Here is a 17950-nt window from a genome sequence, read left to right as displayed (position 1 = left end):
AAGTAACAACAAATGAAAATTGACGACTTAGGCCACTTGAGGCATGACTATCTCCCCCCCTCCCCCCCCCCCCCCCCCATCCCCATTTATCTGAAGGTCTGGATTCGCCACTGTCAATGATCCTGAAAATTGGACTTCAAATGTAGCTAAATGGGCTTAGCAATATGATGATGATGATGATGATGACACCTTTATTAAAGTGTCAAAACTGTAATAGCGGTGTATAACTACTAAGTGGGGACGCTAAAATAAATTTAAAAAAATAAATCAATTAATAAATTAATTAAAATGAAGAAAAACTATGTACAGTATAAGCAAGTGAGAAATTCGAGAGAACTATATACAATATGTACAAATGTATCCATTATCTTATAAAAAAATAATAAATAAAAGATTAAGAAGTGCAAAGAGAGCAGTTAGAGCAGTTATTGTCATCTAATAGCATGCTAAGATCCACTTTTCTGATGTTATATTTGAAGGAGTACAACGTGAAAGCTTTTTTCACGTTACTAGGAACAGAACTCCTTACCTTTGGGCCCATATGCCTGAGTGAGTGCTTTCTAAAGGAGACTGTGTTGAATCTGGGTAATAAAGAAGTCTTGTCCAGATTCAACACTGTCTCCTTTGGAGAGACATTTTAGAAGCTCAAATTTTCGTCACGTGGCTTATAAATGAGAATTAACGGTCAAAATATTTACGCTAAAATTGGAAAAGGATAATGAAAGAACAACAAGTTCTTTTAGGTACATTTCATAGTCGAGAGATCCGTTGCCACTAAATTTATCTACACGCTATTCAAACTGGCCGGAACTGCTCCACGGCAGTTGATTAAGCGCTGAATGTGACAAAAGGACGGAATTGACACAAATTTATGTATTCGCGACTGTTGAAAATGCAGTGATCACTACATTGCCACTACATTTATCTACACGCTATTCAAACTGGCCAAAACTGCTCCACGGGAGTTGATTAAGCGCTGAATGTGAGAAAAGCACGGAATTGACACAAAGTTATATATTTGCGACTGTGAAAAATGCAAGGACTTTTCAAGGATATCTCACAATTTTCCAATTTTTAAGGAAGCGTGTTTTCCCAGAGAAATGGTGTGAGGGATTGGGGTATTGGGGGGGGGGGGGGGGGCTGTTAGTCACTAGACATAGTTTGTAGGTATTTTTGAGGTGCCCACCCACCCAACCTCTTTCCCGATATCTTTCCTGGCTAATGCTCTAGATCCGCCTCATTGTTCATACACAGAACAATGAGTCCAATTCTTATAGACATAAATAACAAAACAGCAAAGAGACAAGCAACTTAGGGTTTCGCGATATTTGAGACGGACAAGCCGTCCTTCTTCCCAAATTCTTAATCAGTGATCCGTGGAACGATGGCCAGTTAAGTATACTACTAACATAAAATCATACTAACCACATTCTGCCTTAACCATTGCTCTGCTTCCTCATTTTCCATATCCAGGTAAACATTTTGGTCGCTTCCCACTTGCAAGTTGTTGATGTCACATCGATGTTCGACTGCTAAATACAGCTGTTCAGCCACTGAAAGTTAAGAGATATTTCTACACTGAATATAAAACTTGAAGAAAAACTACTCGATTAATCCAAATAAACACCAATAAACAACAATTACTGGTCTGGAGCTTATTTTCAGGCTGGTTCCAATATAGAAAATTTCAAATTAACTAGTAGGCTACAAATTTTTAGCAGCTTCTCGGAAAAATGCAAAACGCGTCACGTGACTGGCCATCGTGTGCAACCAGCCATCTAATGCTCCTAGCCATACTTGCTGAAAACGTTATCGGACACTAGGAAATGCCTCGAGAGTAATTCTCCAAGCCAATATTTTACCTGTACGGGAGTCATTAAAACACCCCGCAAAGTAAATGGGCTGTCTCCAAACCGCCTTTGCCTCCTAAAGATCCTAGGATCTCTTTCCCGTCCGCAACAGAGGTTCTAAGTTTACTGTGTTACCCATCATTATCAAGGTCTATGCTCAGTAACTTTAAAATAAGACTCGTTTTCGTGTGAATGTTACCTGTAGCAACGGAATTCCAATATGACGCGTATTGAAATAACGCAAGCGTGCTATGCGTTCGCATCTAACATAAGAGTATGTACGAGGTTTTCTCTGCCTTAGCTTAAACGAGCTTTAATTAAGAATCGGTTTAAAAGGAAACATAAGACACTTCTTAGGTAGGTTTAGTCTTATCTCCGACCAAATGCGCAATTTGTACGAGAAGTTCGCGTCTTACTCAAGACGTGACTGGGGTAAGACAGGTCTTGATGTTTATGTACTGTGGACATCGTGAAAGGTGTCGCCTACTGTCCGGTTCAATATTCTCTGCACTTCTCTTGACAGTAAGTAGAAAATAAATTCATTGTTATCACAAAAGAGCTTAAATTTGTAGCAATTCTGTGTTTGTTTTGCTCAATCTGGAAACACTCACTAACCTTCAGGATAATGCTTAAGAACCTTGTTAAGATCCGCGCGATCCAGTAAAAAGATAATACATGGTGTGGCTGCGCGTACAGAAGCTGACCTTGGGAGATTGTATACCATGCTTACCTAATATAAGAGAATACAATCATGAAAAACTGAGAAATAAGTATGAGCAAGCCAAATACATATATGCTGGGACTTGGATGATGAAGATGGCTGGTATTGGCCAAGTTCTTTGTTTCCTCCATAAAAGCACATATTAAGCGCACAAGACCTGCTATTTCAAGCTATAATAAGGTTAAAAAAGGGTTTTTTTCATTACATTTCGAGAAAGAGAGGCCAATCTTCAGTCTCCTCGAGTAGTCTATCAGGACACAGGATTCCCTTAACATCCTTGGGGCGGAATCAGTCAGATGATAAAAGTTTTTGTTTCAGGGGTCTACCCGATAAGTAGCTCTTCGAGGGCCGGTGAAGCGGATTGTTTTGTTTACAACAGACTCAATCGCCCTAAGAAATTTTACTTCATGTCTTTAGTTAGCTTGTTTTCGTACTTTTGATGAATCAATTTTCTTCTGCTTTCTACTATTTAAAAGGGGGACTGATTCTAAATGGCCAAATTGAAAAATATTGGACAAGTCTTTCACGTTCCGCCCATAAGATATCCCCCTTTCTTTTCCCGAGAAAAGTACAAATGATTCTTAAAAATTGCCTTTGTCGAGCTTATGGACTTATTTACTTACTTCGCCAAATAACTTTCCCTCTTTCAAAGTTACCAAGACTTCATCATCGTTTTCGCAAAGAATCTTTGGAGAAAAAATGTAAAACGCACTAGAACATATCCAACGAAAAACAAAAGCATGAAATGTCATTTAGACTTTTTCAAAGCCCGTTTTCGGCTTCTGCTAGTTAGGTGGTCAGGTGGGAAACGCGTCGCGCGCAGGCGTTCCTCGTGCCTTCAACGCTCTTGCGGTTAACTTGTGTCAAGTCTAAACGTTACAATTTGCGGTCCACTTTTGCCTGCTTTTGATATTTCGGTGTGCTTATTTGGGAACCTATTTCAGCTTGAGCAAAAAGTACACGCAAAGTAGATTTCTTTTAAGACAAAGCAACGTCAAACGAGAAAGCGAAATAGCGCCCAAGGAACCAGACAAAACTTCAGGTTCTTTGATATGGTTACCGTTTGCCAATGGTCAAAAAAGCGGTTTCTAAACTCTGCAAGCACCATCGGCATCACTGTGATTTCGGTTTCCTTTGCTGAATCTACCCGATGTAACATTTACCTTTCAATAACAGGTCGATTCTCCTTTGTAGTAATTTTAATTCATTTTTGTCAGTTACAGATATTTGTTCAATTCATGCTCTCGTATGATACATGTATATCGCCAGAAAAGATGTCTCTAATAACTCCCAAATTGCAGCCAAATTTGTAAGTACTTGGCCCATGAGATGGCTGTAAAACCAACTTACCTCTGCGCGCCCTCGATGAATATAAAACATGTGATGGCCTATGTCTCCTCTGCTGGCTATAATCTGATTGGGCATGTAGAAAACTGGACGGATAACCAAAGAGAGCATGCGCTTGAAGCCAGGGTTAAGGCCCTTGAACAAAGGCGCCTGCAAATGATCAAATATACAGATATTCAATTACAGTGATTTTCGTATATGACCTTGAAAAATGGTTTCGCCAAGTATTCGTTATTTGTTTTATCAGCCAATGGATAAAAAGAGTTTATAAAAGTTTATTAAATACCTTTTCCAAAACTTTCTTGTTGATCATAAGGGACAATTCAGCCTGAAACGTTAGCGGTAAATCATCGAACATGCCGACTCCACTTACGCCTCTATTATGAGTCCACTGAAAAGTAAAATGTATCACAATGTCAGCAAGTTTAACTAGAAAAACTTTTTAAAAGAATGGATGCAATCATGCAATAAACACAACACAGCTCGTGCAGTTTAAACCGTCTTGTGTTTACGTTTTCTATGAAGCGTGAAGTTATAAGAAAATTCCATGTCGTAACAGTGTGATAAACGTGCAGAGTCGTTGTTTTGCTAACTAAAAATCAAACCCGGTGTTTTTTGACGTTCACGTTGCCGTCGCCTTTGCCAACTGGGAGCTTTAGAATCTACGACAGCGAAAGCAACGAATACGTCACAAAAAAGTGAATTCGGGCTGTTTCGAACTTCTTCGCTTTCCATCTTGTTCAATTTTGGGCGAATTTTTCTGGATTTGAATTATATTGTATCTAAGTTCTGAAAAAGAAAAATCTAATCTTTTTCTCGTGTTCACGTCATTCATAAAACGTGATATTAGGACGTTTCCTGTCGTAGTCGTGCAACAACGGCAAAGAAATGTACAAAAAAGCTTAAAGCGCGTGCTGAGTTGTGTTTTTGCAAATCTAAACCTACTACTTTTATAATTTTTGCCGTTCTCGTTGCCGTCGCCGTAGTCGTTGCTTAAGCTCTTAAACTCCCCATCTCACCCTACTTACTTGCTACTTATCATTCCCAAATTGTAGTTTTCACCGCGATTGTTTCATCCGGCTATCTCGGGTGACAAAACACGATTACAGCACAATTGCCTTTGTAAGACACCATTTATATGCCTCATTTGAAAGAGATTTTAGGTCACGTTTTGTATCAAGTGACCATGTTTCCCCTTAACTTGTGCTTTACTGATCAAGGCTCTACCCCAAAATTAATTACTTCGCGTTAGTTTTGTCCATAACAATCGTTTTGGACTGGTTTTAGCTGCACGTTTTCTATTTTGAGAAATTATGAACTTGAATCTGACGTTTACAGTTTGCAATAAACATCACTCTAAATCTCCCTAATGTGTAAATACGTACACTCAGTTAAATCATTTTGGATACCTTATTCTAAGCAGGAAATCCTAAAAAGCTAACTGAACGTGATTTTTAAATAAAAAAGTGATTGTTTAGAATGGAGCTTGTGCAGCAGGTGGATTTGTTGGATTAGGATAGAAAAATCCCTGTTCCATCCTTCCATCAAAACCGCCAGCTATATGATGCCGGCATGCTACCTAAAAATTAGAAGGCTGTCTTTACCAGGTATTCGTAGTAGGCCATCACTCTGGAGCGTATAGAAGACGAGATCTTCATGTCGTTCTGCAGTAGAAAAAGAAGGGAACTGATGAATGAAAGTGAAACTTTATAAACTAAAGGGATTGAATGAGCTTAAGGATGGTAAGGTATCATCCACGGAGACACATGGGCAGCTAATTGGGAAGAGATGTTTACAAGCGGGATTGTTGCAGGTGAGGTTGACAAATTAAAGACGAGTAGAATACCCAAAGGGCACCCTCACTCACCAGATCCATTTCAACATAGTTATAAGGAGGAAAGGGGAAACTGATTATTTAAGGCAGCTAAACATTAGAAACAATGGTGCTTCTTAGCCTTTGTTGAGAGCTCCCAGGACCGTGCACCATCCGTTAAATTTTCGTCCACAAATTGTGTCTGAATAAATTAATGCGATGTCATAGGAATGCTATCCAACTTTGTACACGGTCAAGTCCAATCAAGCTAACAGCAACAAGTGAAGGAATCTGATAAGCTTAGCTAAGCTTCATAACCATAGCACATTATCAATTATGATTTCCAGGAGCACCTGAATTCACTTCAGTTTCTAGTTGACCATCACAACTTTAAATATGCAACCCCTTCGAACTTGCCCTGCCTCTCCAGCTAAATTTTATCATAGCTACGAAATAAGCGACTCTCAGCAAGAAAAACTCCCGGGAACTCATTTCTTGAAAGACTCAATAAATAATTATATAACGGGCCCGGAATGTCTGTGCTGTTCAGTATTTTCTTTTTTTTCAAGATCGATCTTGATCATCAAGAACCTGCGCTCTTATTCTTTAGTATTTGATCGGGATATTTGATTTCGAGCTTGAAATGTTACCGAGACTTTAGAGAAACGAGTCCCAGCACCCCACGTCCTCATAGGAAAGGACAAATTACGGTTCCAAGTATACATTGCAGGTTCCGCGGACTCTTTGACAAAAATTTCCTAATTTTCTTTTGCAATACTCACTAATCAAAAAAGACACAGTACGTACCATATGATCCTTGATGACGTTAAGATGGTGTATATATCTTGCTCGTTGTGAATCCAAGTTAGTCAGCATGGAAGCCATTCCACCCAAGATAAAACCAAAAAACAGTCCGATTCCGACTAACATAGCGCACACTGAAAACCATTTTTCTTCTTCGGTCACGGCGTGTAGATCCCCATAGCTGGTAATGAAACAAAAACGGATATTTTAAATCCAAGTTTTGTTACTGTTTTCGAAATGTCTGCATTTAAAAGTTGCTTTTCTGATTGTGGTTTTATTACAAGGAGTATAATTAGTGCGGTATTATTAAGACAAACAAGGAACTGAGCACAGTGGGTAAGTGCGCATGAGCAGCCTTCTGTGCGCGAGATTCCGAGTTTGATTCCCAGGCGTGATCTTACTAGAATCATTGATTCGCCTTCTCATTTTTTTTCCGTGTAGTTTAAAGTGACTATAAAATATTGCTGTAAAACTGAGCACTGATGGAGAGAGGGAGTAAAATAAGCGCACCGTTGTTACGAGTTACTGACGTAACATAAGGAGCTTTACCTTCACCTTTACAATGATAAAATTTTAAACGTTATTATTATTATTAGAACTATTATTATTATTATTATTATTATCAGTTCTATTGTTTGAACTCATCACTTATGCATAACTCAGGGGATTGGTCGCGTAGAAATCAAAACCATCTTGACCAGTGGCAAAGCGGGAAATTGAGCAAAGGAAGTTGTGTCCAGACTTTTCCGCTCGCTTTTGTGTTCTCGTTTAACATTGGATTGTATTGGCTAACTCGGCCCACAGTGATACTCTTGTAAGCGACCTCCCTTGCAGCTTAAAAATACACCCGTCTTTCCTCGCTACAAGGGACGTTTCGCTTTTTCTTTTCTTTTCATTTTTTTCCTTCGTTTTCTCTCCAGCGAAAAGTCCCTAGCGGCGAAGAGAAAAAGAGAGACGACTGTATTCGCAGGCTACCTCTGCTACCACCTTGGGAATTTCATGAAGGTGGTCGCAACTAGTGCTAGCTGTAGTGGTTTTCGAGAATGGGTTTCCGTAGGCGACCATGTGATAAACTTGTATCTGTTGTCGTCAATAACTGAAAGCCTATAAAAGGCTAAAATAGTCCTTCAAACTCCTTTCTTGAGGAGAGGCAATGAGGATGATGATGTTATTGAGATAATGATTGTGATTGATAATTTCTACTGATAAATAAAAAACTGTATTACGTTTCATGTGCACCAAGTGACTGTGGTCTTACCCGGTGGATGTTGCTGTTGCCGTTGCCCAGTACAGTGATAGAACGTATTTCTTCCAAACTCCAACAAGCTCTATACCTGTTTTTGAAAAAAGATGAAAAGAAAAAAATGCGAAGTTGTGGCCAGTGCGAAGTGCGAAGGGAAAATTCTTTGAGTAAGCACAGGCAGCCCCAACTGTGCCATATGAACCCTAAAATGACCACATATTCTACCAAAGTTACACAGAAAGGAAGAACTGACACCCAAACTTTAGGAGGGCTAAAGTTTATTTCTACATTTTAGGCTTATTTTTGGCGTTTTGAGAACTTAAATGATCATCCAATGCGACTCTTTTTTTTAAATGGTACAGAAGGCAAATGATTAATTCGATAGCTTATTTTAGGAAATTAGTGCTTCGTGATTTTGCTTACGTTCATTAACAAAATTAAGCAATTAAATGGGTTTTTAATTTCTGTGACCTAAATTCACATTTTTTTGGTGCCGATTTCTAGTAAAAAGCGTTATTTCATGAGTGGGTGATGGACCGGTATCACTTGACTGCACGTAGAACGCTAAAAGATGCTGAATTCCTTCGCTTAACTAAAGCCCTTCCTTTGGGGAAAGTTCTTCTAACATTGTTGTCTCTACTCATTTTATGTCGCGTTGGTTTCAATTAATAGAAAACGTTGTTTTTTCCATCCATCGATGCTAATTTAAGTTACGTTTTCTTTTAATACCTTAATAAACACAAGCGTTAATTTTCTATGATAAGGTAAATGCTTCCATAAACCTTTTCATCCAAAAATGAACATGAGTACACGATTAGAGTATTTTTTATAGGAGATGAATTTCATTAATTAAGAGGATAAAATATAAGCTAATAAAAGTCTCTTTTCCGGGTTAATCAAAATTAACTAGGTCTTGATAACCCAGGGTTAGTGCGAATTTTGAATCTAGATATGAAAGCTTAAAAGGCAAATTAATGCTGTTAATTTTAATTGGATGCTCTAAAACGAATAGAGAAAATTATCCGAGAAAAAACTAATCGGCTTTCAAACAACTGGGCCCTTATATTTCGGTGTAAAAGTATCAAGATGAATCGCCAAGTATCGATCAGTGGTATCTCACTTGCATGCAAAAACAAGAAAAAAGGAGAAAATTTTTTTCATTTTTTTTATTTTTATATTGGTCTAGTAAGGTACCCTTAAAACGAAAGTATAGAATGATTCACCTGTGTTAAGTTTCATTGCCCAGCTGTTAGGATCACATGAGGTGTCCGCTGCTCCGATGTTTGGACATGCCAGTGAATACCACACGCAAGACATCAAATGAACTGTGATTGTACCGATCGTAGCATATTTAATAGCCCGGATGAGAGACGTGTTAGTCCCGAGTTCGTTCTCTCGTGACCCTAAAAATTAGGAATATTAAAAAAGTTTTAGTTTTGAGTCTTATTAAAGACCTTATATTGTTTCTACGTTTTCATCAAATGAAGAAAGAGAATCGATTTTTCTTAACCCGAGATTGTCCAGGCGTTCATTCCTGAGCGAATGTAAGTGCAAAGTGTACATAGTCTCATTTTTCAACTTGAGGCCTTTTGGAATTTACTTGGAAATAGCCTGGTAATCCATTATGGCAGGACTAGCTCAGTCGTTAGAGCGCTTGGTTGTAGAGCGGAAGGTCGCATGTTCGATCTCCGGACCGGACAATTACTCAGGGTCTTAAAATAACTAAGACTACTAAGAAATGAAGCTACTTCCTCTGTCCTGCAAGCGGTTTATAATAAACAACGCCAACATTGGCGGTCTTGTTTCCAGTAGAGGAGACATAAAGGCAGGGTCCTCACGTATTTTCTTGCTAAATACACTGACACTCAATTAAAGAGCGTCTGGTGTTTTGTTGTTGTTATTGTTGATGTTGTTGTTTTTTCTTACATGCAAGCACCATGAAACAAGGCTTGTCAAAAATCGAAAGCAAAAGACCACTACCGCCTAGTAAATCGTACAAAATGGTGGTTGCATTTTAATTCTTAAACTTGATTTAGACACTAATTAAACAGTTTCTTTAAAACCTATGAATAACCTTGACGCTTAGTTTGAATGAGGCAAGAATGGGTTATATATTGAGTTGGGCCCAATATAGCTTTTGGCAAATTTTTCAATTATATTTATCATGCACAATCAAGAGTTTGCTACAATTTCTTGTAAGCGATGGACGATGGATTTATACAACTGGAGAAACATAGCAAAGCCGTACAGATATAAAATGCTAGTGGATGTTGCGAACTACGTTGCCAGGGAGTTGCTTGCGTGTGAAGTTGCTATGTTGCACGCGAAGGTTTTAAACTATGCACGCGCGTGTTTTTCTTCCGTTGATGTATTTTGCTCTTTAAAGTCTTTACGAAGAGGCGATATCCTCAAAAACTACGATGTTATTAACGCTAGCGCCTTAAATTGAAGGTGATATTATCCTAAGTAATAAAAAAACAATATTTAATACTAAACAAATCACAAATTCAAACCGTTACAGTATTACAGAGTGAACTTACCGAAAAACGACAAGAGTCTGTAAACTCTCAAAACCCGGTTTAATCTCAGCAAAGACAAGGTATGATGCCATCTGAGGTGTTTTCCAACTCCGAAAACTAAGAAATCCAAGGGGACGATAGACGGTAAATCCAGCAAAAACTTGCCGCGAAGATAGCGTTTACGGATAAATGATTTATCGGTGATAAGGTTTCCTTTGCTGAAATATCCAACACAAAATCTCAGCACCATATCCAAGAAAAATAACACGTCACAGATGTAGGCAAAAGCCCATAATGTCGCAAATTCCGAATTGAAACTTGCTTGAAAAGGGACGATCAAGCAAGTTACGAAAATACAAACAGAGCTAAAAGTTTCCCAGTAGCGATGGATGTCCGAACGAGGATTGATAACAAAAGAGGCTTTCTTGAAACTAAGTTCCTCATTAGCGAGAGATACACCTCGAAACGTTACTTGTACGGGTTGGTCCCAATTAGAGGACATACTCGCGAGGAAATCACGGAAAATTCTCGGCGCTACATAGTGTACGTAGCGCCGAGCGCAAAACCTCCTTCAAAATGAAACGCAACGGTTTTTAGTGCTCGTTACAATGACGTGTTAAAGGGCTGGCGAAAAATTTGCGCGCGACATTGATTCGATTTTTCACGCTGTCCGATGCACCTAATAAGGATACTTTAGGACATAGTTTGTTCTTTAGCTCTGCAAAACAAAAAAACAAGAACAATATTTGTCTTTAACAACCGTGTCTTTCACAAACTGGCCCGTTCATCAAATAGAATAGCTAAACGAACTGTTCTACGAAATGTTTCGAGAAAACTTGGCGTCTCACCGCGACTGATTGCAAAAACTAGCGTGTTAAAATTAATAGGGAGGGTTCTTTTATTTTGAAACAAGTGGCAAGAATTAGCTTTTAATCCTCAACATTGTCAATGGCAAATCTTGTGCAGTAAGTAAATAATTGCGTCGTTGCGGTGTGGATTGCTCCTAAGTTAACCAAAACGATCGATTTTTTTGAATGATTTCAGTGCAATTATCTGAAAAATTGCTCGATTCTCCATAAGTTTGCCACCTAATCTTCCGCTGCCCCTTAATTTTTCTTCGCGAGGTCGAGCAAGGAGAAATCTTATTCGAAACAAGTGACCCACAAGTCGATTTAAATGTTCTTAAAACATAGCCAGTCTCAACGTCTTAATGATGCTGACAGTTTCGATGACTGTCAGCCATTTTATCAAAACTTGAAAAACATTTAAAAAGTGTCAGAAGCCTTAAACAGGCTTCTTCTTCAAGAAGTGACCCACAAGTGACAAAAATTGAAAGCTGCGCTCACTTACGCTTTGGCATTATGTAAACCTGTTTTATTTGAGTTTGCATAATTCAAGGCTGTTCTTTAAACTCTACGCAGTTTCAGACAACAATTATCTCCGACACCGAAACACAGAGTACACATGTACTTAAAACTGCAAAACTGTTATGAAACACAATAAGCTTTGCGCCTCCTCTTTAAAAAGCCCTGTTTTAGTGATTTCTTTTTGCATCTTAAGAAGATTCACATATTAAATGCTGTTTTTGGTAAAAGTTTCTATAAGCGGTTCAAAACTTAATTTCTGTTTCCTCAGTATAAACTTGAAGGAACCGTGGCGAACGCGTCACCACTTGGTAAGTTCATTTTTGCCATCCTATATAACCTTTATTTTAAGAGGGTGGCACCAATTACTATGAAAAGTATTCTCCCTAGTGGCCCTCTAAAAACAAAAATAATAAATTACAACAATCATGATAAAAAGCCTATTGACAAATAGTAATCATAATAAAAGATCTTAAAAATTCTACTATTCTCCCTCCCCAGTGGCCCTCTAAAAACAAAATTCATAATAATATATAGAGGATATTACACGGTGGCGAGAAGATATGAATTTTATGTTCGAGTGGCAAGAACAATATCTCACGAGTGAGCGAAGCGAACGAGTGAGATATTGTTCTTGCCACGAGAACATAAAATCCATATCTTCGAGCCAACGTGTAATGTTCTTTTTATTATATGGAGAAACCAATTCAACAAAAGCAAAAGGCGAGAATCGTGACGTCATTGAACGATACGACACTCACAAAGGTGACATACGGAAAATACGCCACTCGGGTCCCGGATGAAGTGGCGTATGGAATCTACGAGTGGTTTAGTTCCCAGTAAAGCACTCTCCTCCATATAATAAAATAATATAATATAATAGTAATATATATCCTGAGCTGCTTCACGAAAGCAGTCATCTATTGAGACCACATCTCGGCCGCCAGCTGAGTCGTGATAAAGCCGTCTTAGAGTAAAATTTCGACATGCGAAGCAACCTTGAAAGATCCTTGAATAATAGGCTTAACAATGAACAGCCTCAAAGAGCAAGTTTTTAATGTTCAAATTTATAATCTTTGTCATTGCACAAATGGTTTTTCCGGTGATTTCTTGGAGAGAAACAAGAAACAGAGGACTCAGAGTACCCAAGGAATCTTCTGGACTAATCCGGTATCTTCCATCCATCACAAAGAAAACAACTGATTCCACACAACTTTTTTTCTAATCATGTAAAACACTCGTCGAAGTTTTAAAAAACGTGACATTCACCCCAATTTGAATGAAAGAAAAAAAAGCTATTAGTCTACACAAACAAAAAAGCAAATAAATAAAACGAGCATTCGCCTCCATATTTGTGCCGATCCATAAGCTGACAATCCAGAAGTCCGATCCATTTACTCCCATGCCAGTACTTTCCTTGGTTTTAATATGAATGTAGCCTACTTTGTCACGAATCTCTGGTTTACGAAGATCATATAGGTAAAAGCCAAAGGTAAGATCGCGTTAGTCGTTTGATTGCCCAGCTTATTGCAGAAACCGATAGAATTCGTTTCCACTGACCGAACCGAACATGCTAGTGGTAAGTAAGGGATCACAAAGCCAGACTGGGTTAATTTCATCAATGCAAATTTCTGAGTGTAGCCATTTATAATCCTTATAATCTTGTACGTTACTGTGAAACGTTGAATTATTGTTTAACCGTATGAAGGGCTCTCTTTGAAGCTTTTTTTTAATAGCTAAATTAACTATAAACCGTTTATTAAAAGCTCTCTCTTAGCTTAGCTCCAGATATTGCGGCCGACACGTTCGAGGGTGTCCTCAGTCGCGAGAGTCGATCTATTATAACGGGTGTTTACTTCAGTCAGACATCTGTGATTCATTTTGCCGGGGATTTAGATGCATTATCGGGTTGTCTAAAACGCCTGATCGCAGGTTAGGTGAGAGCTGATTGTAATGATCGTTCCGATCCCGTGCTCGTGAATTAGGCCTCGCGTAATCCGACGCCACAAAAGAACGATCGGTGACGTTCATTCTTAAGACTAAAGCGAGAATTTTAGTACGGGATGGGGCAAAAGTTTCTGGATCTTGGTAAAAGCAATCGTGACTGAAATTTAACCCCCCCTGGTTTAAGGGTCGGGGGGAGCGAAACGGAAGAAGACAGCTTTTTGTGACATGAACATTGCAAGCGTAGCGGTTTCCTGGAAAATCGGGATCGAGGATTAAGAATCAAGATTCGGGGATCGAGGATCGAGGATGTTGCTAAAGACTTTGTGAATTGTTTTAGCTAAAGTTTAGATGTTCCAGAGTCCAGACTCTATGTAGCCGAGTCGTCGTTTTTTTTTTTTTTTTTGTCTTTTCCTTGAATAATGCAGTAAGTAAAACAAACGAAAAACTTAAAACTTTAGTAAAAAGTGATTACCCTGCTCTTAAAAGGAGAGCGTTTTGAAAAATAGGTCGAAGGAAAAACATTACTCGCGCTTCCGTTCTTGGCCTGTCGACACCGACATTTTGATTAAAGACTCTTGTTTTACGACCCACATCCACGACCCACGATCTCTACTCACTAACCACGACCCACGACATTTAGCTACACTCTAACAATCTTTCTTCCTTAAATTCGCGTATTTAGTTGTAAAACTTGCTACCCAGTTAACAACCATCCTAGTAAAGCTAATCGAAGAAAGAATTTGTGAAAGGGTATACAATTTCTCGTGGAAAAAATACCAGGTTCCTTCAAAATCAAAAAGTTTCTTTTACTTTGACGGACTACGTGAAAGACAATCTTATCTTAAACGATAACTAAGCAATTTTTTGACATTGTTAACAATACCTGTTGAAATGATTACAGTTTTTTATATTGTTTTTCGATTTCAACGCCGCTGTTTTCTCACTCACTGAATTGACAAAAAGCGATGGTATTCGTGGAAATTAGATACAAGCAACGCATTTAAATCACCTGATAAAAACTACCAATATACAAAATCATACATACCGTAATAAGCACTTTAATACCTTTTCTGATTTGATGAAAATCACACTGACCGCCTAACAAGCATAAACCGGAAACGGGCTTTGAGAAAGTCTTCCTTCTCGAGAGAACTTTGTTGAAGAAACTCCACTGACCACGAGGGATGGATCAGCGATCAGCGGAAGCTTGAGAACGAGGCCGAGCCACACAAGGCAGGCAGGCTGTCAGAGACAGTGGGGTCCCCTCTCCCAACTCACTCACGTGACCAGATAGATGGGAAGCCATATTCTCCACCAATCCAACCGTACAATTTTGAGAAAACGCCTGCAAGATCACACAAATAACGGTTTGTTTCATAAACAAAGCAGTTAATCACCAACACCAGAAATGGAGAACGGGGAAAACAAATCCCTGGTCTCAGTAAAGTGACTACAGCCAATCACTTATTGCGTAATAGAATTATACGTATGTCAATGAAAAGCACTATTTTCAGGGGCGGCCGGCCATTAGAAAATAAAGTTATACTAGAAATACGTGTATCGCAGAACCTCGCAAAGCTCGGGGGTAGCCCATAAGGGGTGGGAGGACAGGAGAGAAATGAAGTAAATCATGTAACTGGGGAGGGTGGATCTAATATTGGAAGCTGAGATGTACTTAATCTCCTGTGGATTAAATTTGAACCTAGTGCTGTGGCTTTAAAAAGGATCTTCTGAGATTTAAATGGGGTTGCTGTTGTTAGTGAATGCTGCATAGGTCCCATCACCCCATGTTCACTCCATTTGACCCTCCCACATGTGTGTAATTATGGTCAAAAGGAAATGGGGGCGATAGTGGATAACTGCCAGCTAATATTCCGTTGCATTTGCTTAATAAAAACTCACCATTAAGTGCAATAATTATTTGTGAAATGTGTCAGTAGAAGTGAGTGGATGGCAATTCTAGCAGATAATGCTGAAGTGAAAACAACAACTAAATGCTGCTAATTGGAGAAAAAATTTATTGTTCAGCAAACTACAGCTATAAAAGTGTTTGCACTTTTTTTGGTACATAATCACACTTGATATTGTTTGTAAAAGTAAAGTGCAAACATAATCACTGAAATAGAAAATTACAAGTAGCAATGTCATTAAGGATGCAGTTCATGAGAATTACTAAAGTGAACATGATTTATGATTATTGTATATGTGGGCATTCACCTTCAAGACCTGAATCCATGTAAAAAGTACCAATTTTTTACCAGTTAGGCAAGTGTTCATAGTGATTCGTGTACATGCATAAGAAACAAATCCCTATGCAAGAGTGAATTTGTATGAAATGTCCACAAACAAGTTATGTTGAAGGTAATCAGTTTCTCCATTGGTCTCAATTCTAAACATGCATGAACTTGTTGAGACAGTGCCAGAGCCATAGATTTTTAATTTCCCAGACTGAGACGAGGCAAATGAACACTTTCCCTGTATTACATGCATTTATCGTGAATGTAAAGCTAAGTGCAGGATGGATTGATCTTATGGGAAACCCTACATAAATATTTGCTTGCATGTCGTTTAATTTCTTGAAACAATCTTCATCTGCCAATGAAACAAATGTTTTATTTTTGTGAATATGTCACCTCTATCTGACTTCTTTGAAAGAGTGAAATTTTATGAGTGACCTGTTAAATTTTCCCTAACAGCGAAAGGAATTAACGTTCCTGGTATGGCAACCATGTCACACACTAATATTCTGAGGATATCCGAAATACTGATGTTATTTTCGAATAATATAGGAACAAAAATATAGGGGGCCAGAAATAACCAATTTTTGTCATGTTTGACTTAAAAGACACAGCTGGGTTTATGTATAAGGCTGCTATACATACATTTATTTTACTTGTGAAGGAAATTGAATGAAAATTGTAAGCTTAAACGAAAAATTTTGCCCAGTAAGGATTTTGTTTACAAAATGTAACGCTTCCCTACATGTCACACATTATCGGTGTTGTAAACTGTTCATTGTAAAATAAAGCTTACTGTAAAACGGTGAAAAGGCTGATCGGCTGTCCTCAGTCCGTTGCAAAGATACTCCTCGTGTCGATTTTACAGATGGTGTAATTCTTGCTTCCTACCGTTGCATTTGACTGTGAACTTGCCTCTCCTTGCGAATTCTATTGACCGAATACTGAAACGTCGGCAGTCGGTGTTCCCTCTCTTCTTCGGCTTCCTTTAATTTGCAGTGTAACTGTAGTATTTTGTTGCTACTCTTTACATATTCGTGGTCGCTGTATAACCTGTATCTCTAGTTGACAGTGTTTGCCTTCGCTGTACCGTTACTCGCGCTGAATTTAAAGTCGACGTCCTCGCTCTTATGTATCGGTCAAATCGAAGCTTCAACATGCCCCCCCCCCCGGGCATACCCCGGGCATTTGACACCTTTGCCGTCCCGGGGAGGAGGGAATTTGATTATCAGAGTCTTCCAGGGGGTGGGGAATTTGATCCCCATGCTTTAGGGGTGGGGAATTTGAACTGCACCCTCGATTTCATGTAAAATCTTTGGCGTGGCGAGCTATCATGGGGGACGCGGTGTTAGAGGATTTTCGTGGAAAAGATTGTGCCTTTGTGGCCAATTGGTTGCGAGGAAAGGGCTTAAACAAGCTTTGTGCCGTATTTGAAGTATTTAAATTTTAAAATTTTTAATATTGGATTCAGGCTTTGTATGTATGAATGTATTTTATTGTTGTGTTTACAATGAAATACAATACCTATATCGGAGATTTAATCAGCAACAACATAAATAAAATAAGATAAAAAACTCAGGTCATCTACTTTGACCTTCTGCAAGTATGTTAATTAATAAAGTGAACGATGATGCATGTCAGTGAAATGGTCATGATGTAGTAATCTCAATAGGTGGAAGCTTTTTTTATAGAATTTTTGTATGTTGCATGACGAAGAAAAGCTGAGCATTCAGTGACCTTGTAGCAGCGATTTCCGCCGTTTTGCACGAGACTTTTGTTCGTAGTAAATACGCTAACAGTGTTTCTCAGTTTTTGTTATATTTATAAATATTTTGTTCGACAACTGAAGGTGTTTCCGCTGTCCTTCTGTCATTTTTGTGCCTGTGAAATGTCCCCGGGGTGGGGGCATTTGATCACCTGAATGGACCCTAGTGTGGGGCATTTGAACGGCATTTTGGCCCGGGTAGGGGGGAATTTGAACGATAATTTTCAAAAAAGTCAAATGCCCGGGGGGTTGCCCGGGGGAGCATGTTGAAGCTTCGATTTGACCGATACATTACGGGGTTTTGTTTGTAAATCTTTCCCAGCGAGGATTTCCAGCCACT

The 17950-nt window shown here is 38.8% G+C and overlaps 1 protein-coding gene across 1 annotated transcript in view; it reads right to left on the bottom strand.

The window, feature by feature from the left end:
• The window catches only part of LOC140928978 (uncharacterized), a 42887-nt gene extending 32020 nt beyond the window's left edge, over positions 1-10867 (bottom strand). Inside the window, exons 1-10 of the mRNA XM_073378789.1 lie at positions 10319-10867; positions 9002-9181; positions 7794-7869; positions 6539-6716; positions 5523-5582; positions 4205-4309; positions 3922-4068; positions 3195-3257; positions 2466-2580; positions 1426-1553 (exon numbers count right to left, since the gene is read on the bottom strand). Of these exons, the coding sequence (XP_073234890.1) occupies positions 1426-1553; positions 2466-2580; positions 3195-3257; positions 3922-4068; positions 4205-4309; positions 5523-5582; positions 6539-6716; positions 7794-7869; positions 9002-9181; positions 10319-10799 (1533 nt within the window). The 5' untranslated portion in view covers positions 10800-10867. The remainder of the gene's footprint in view (positions 1-1425; positions 1554-2465; positions 2581-3194; positions 3258-3921; positions 4069-4204; positions 4310-5522; positions 5583-6538; positions 6717-7793; positions 7870-9001; positions 9182-10318) is intronic.
• Between the last annotated feature and the right edge of the window lie 7083 nt (positions 10868-17950).

Source organism: Porites lutea, chromosome 2 (genome assembly GCF_958299795.1).
Source record: "Porites lutea chromosome 2, jaPorLute2.1, whole genome shotgun sequence".
Lineage (NCBI taxonomy): Eukaryota > Metazoa > Cnidaria > Anthozoa > Scleractinia > Poritidae > Porites > Porites lutea.
The sequence above is the reverse complement of the archived record's forward strand: the minus strand, read 5'-3'. Positions and strand labels throughout refer to the sequence as shown.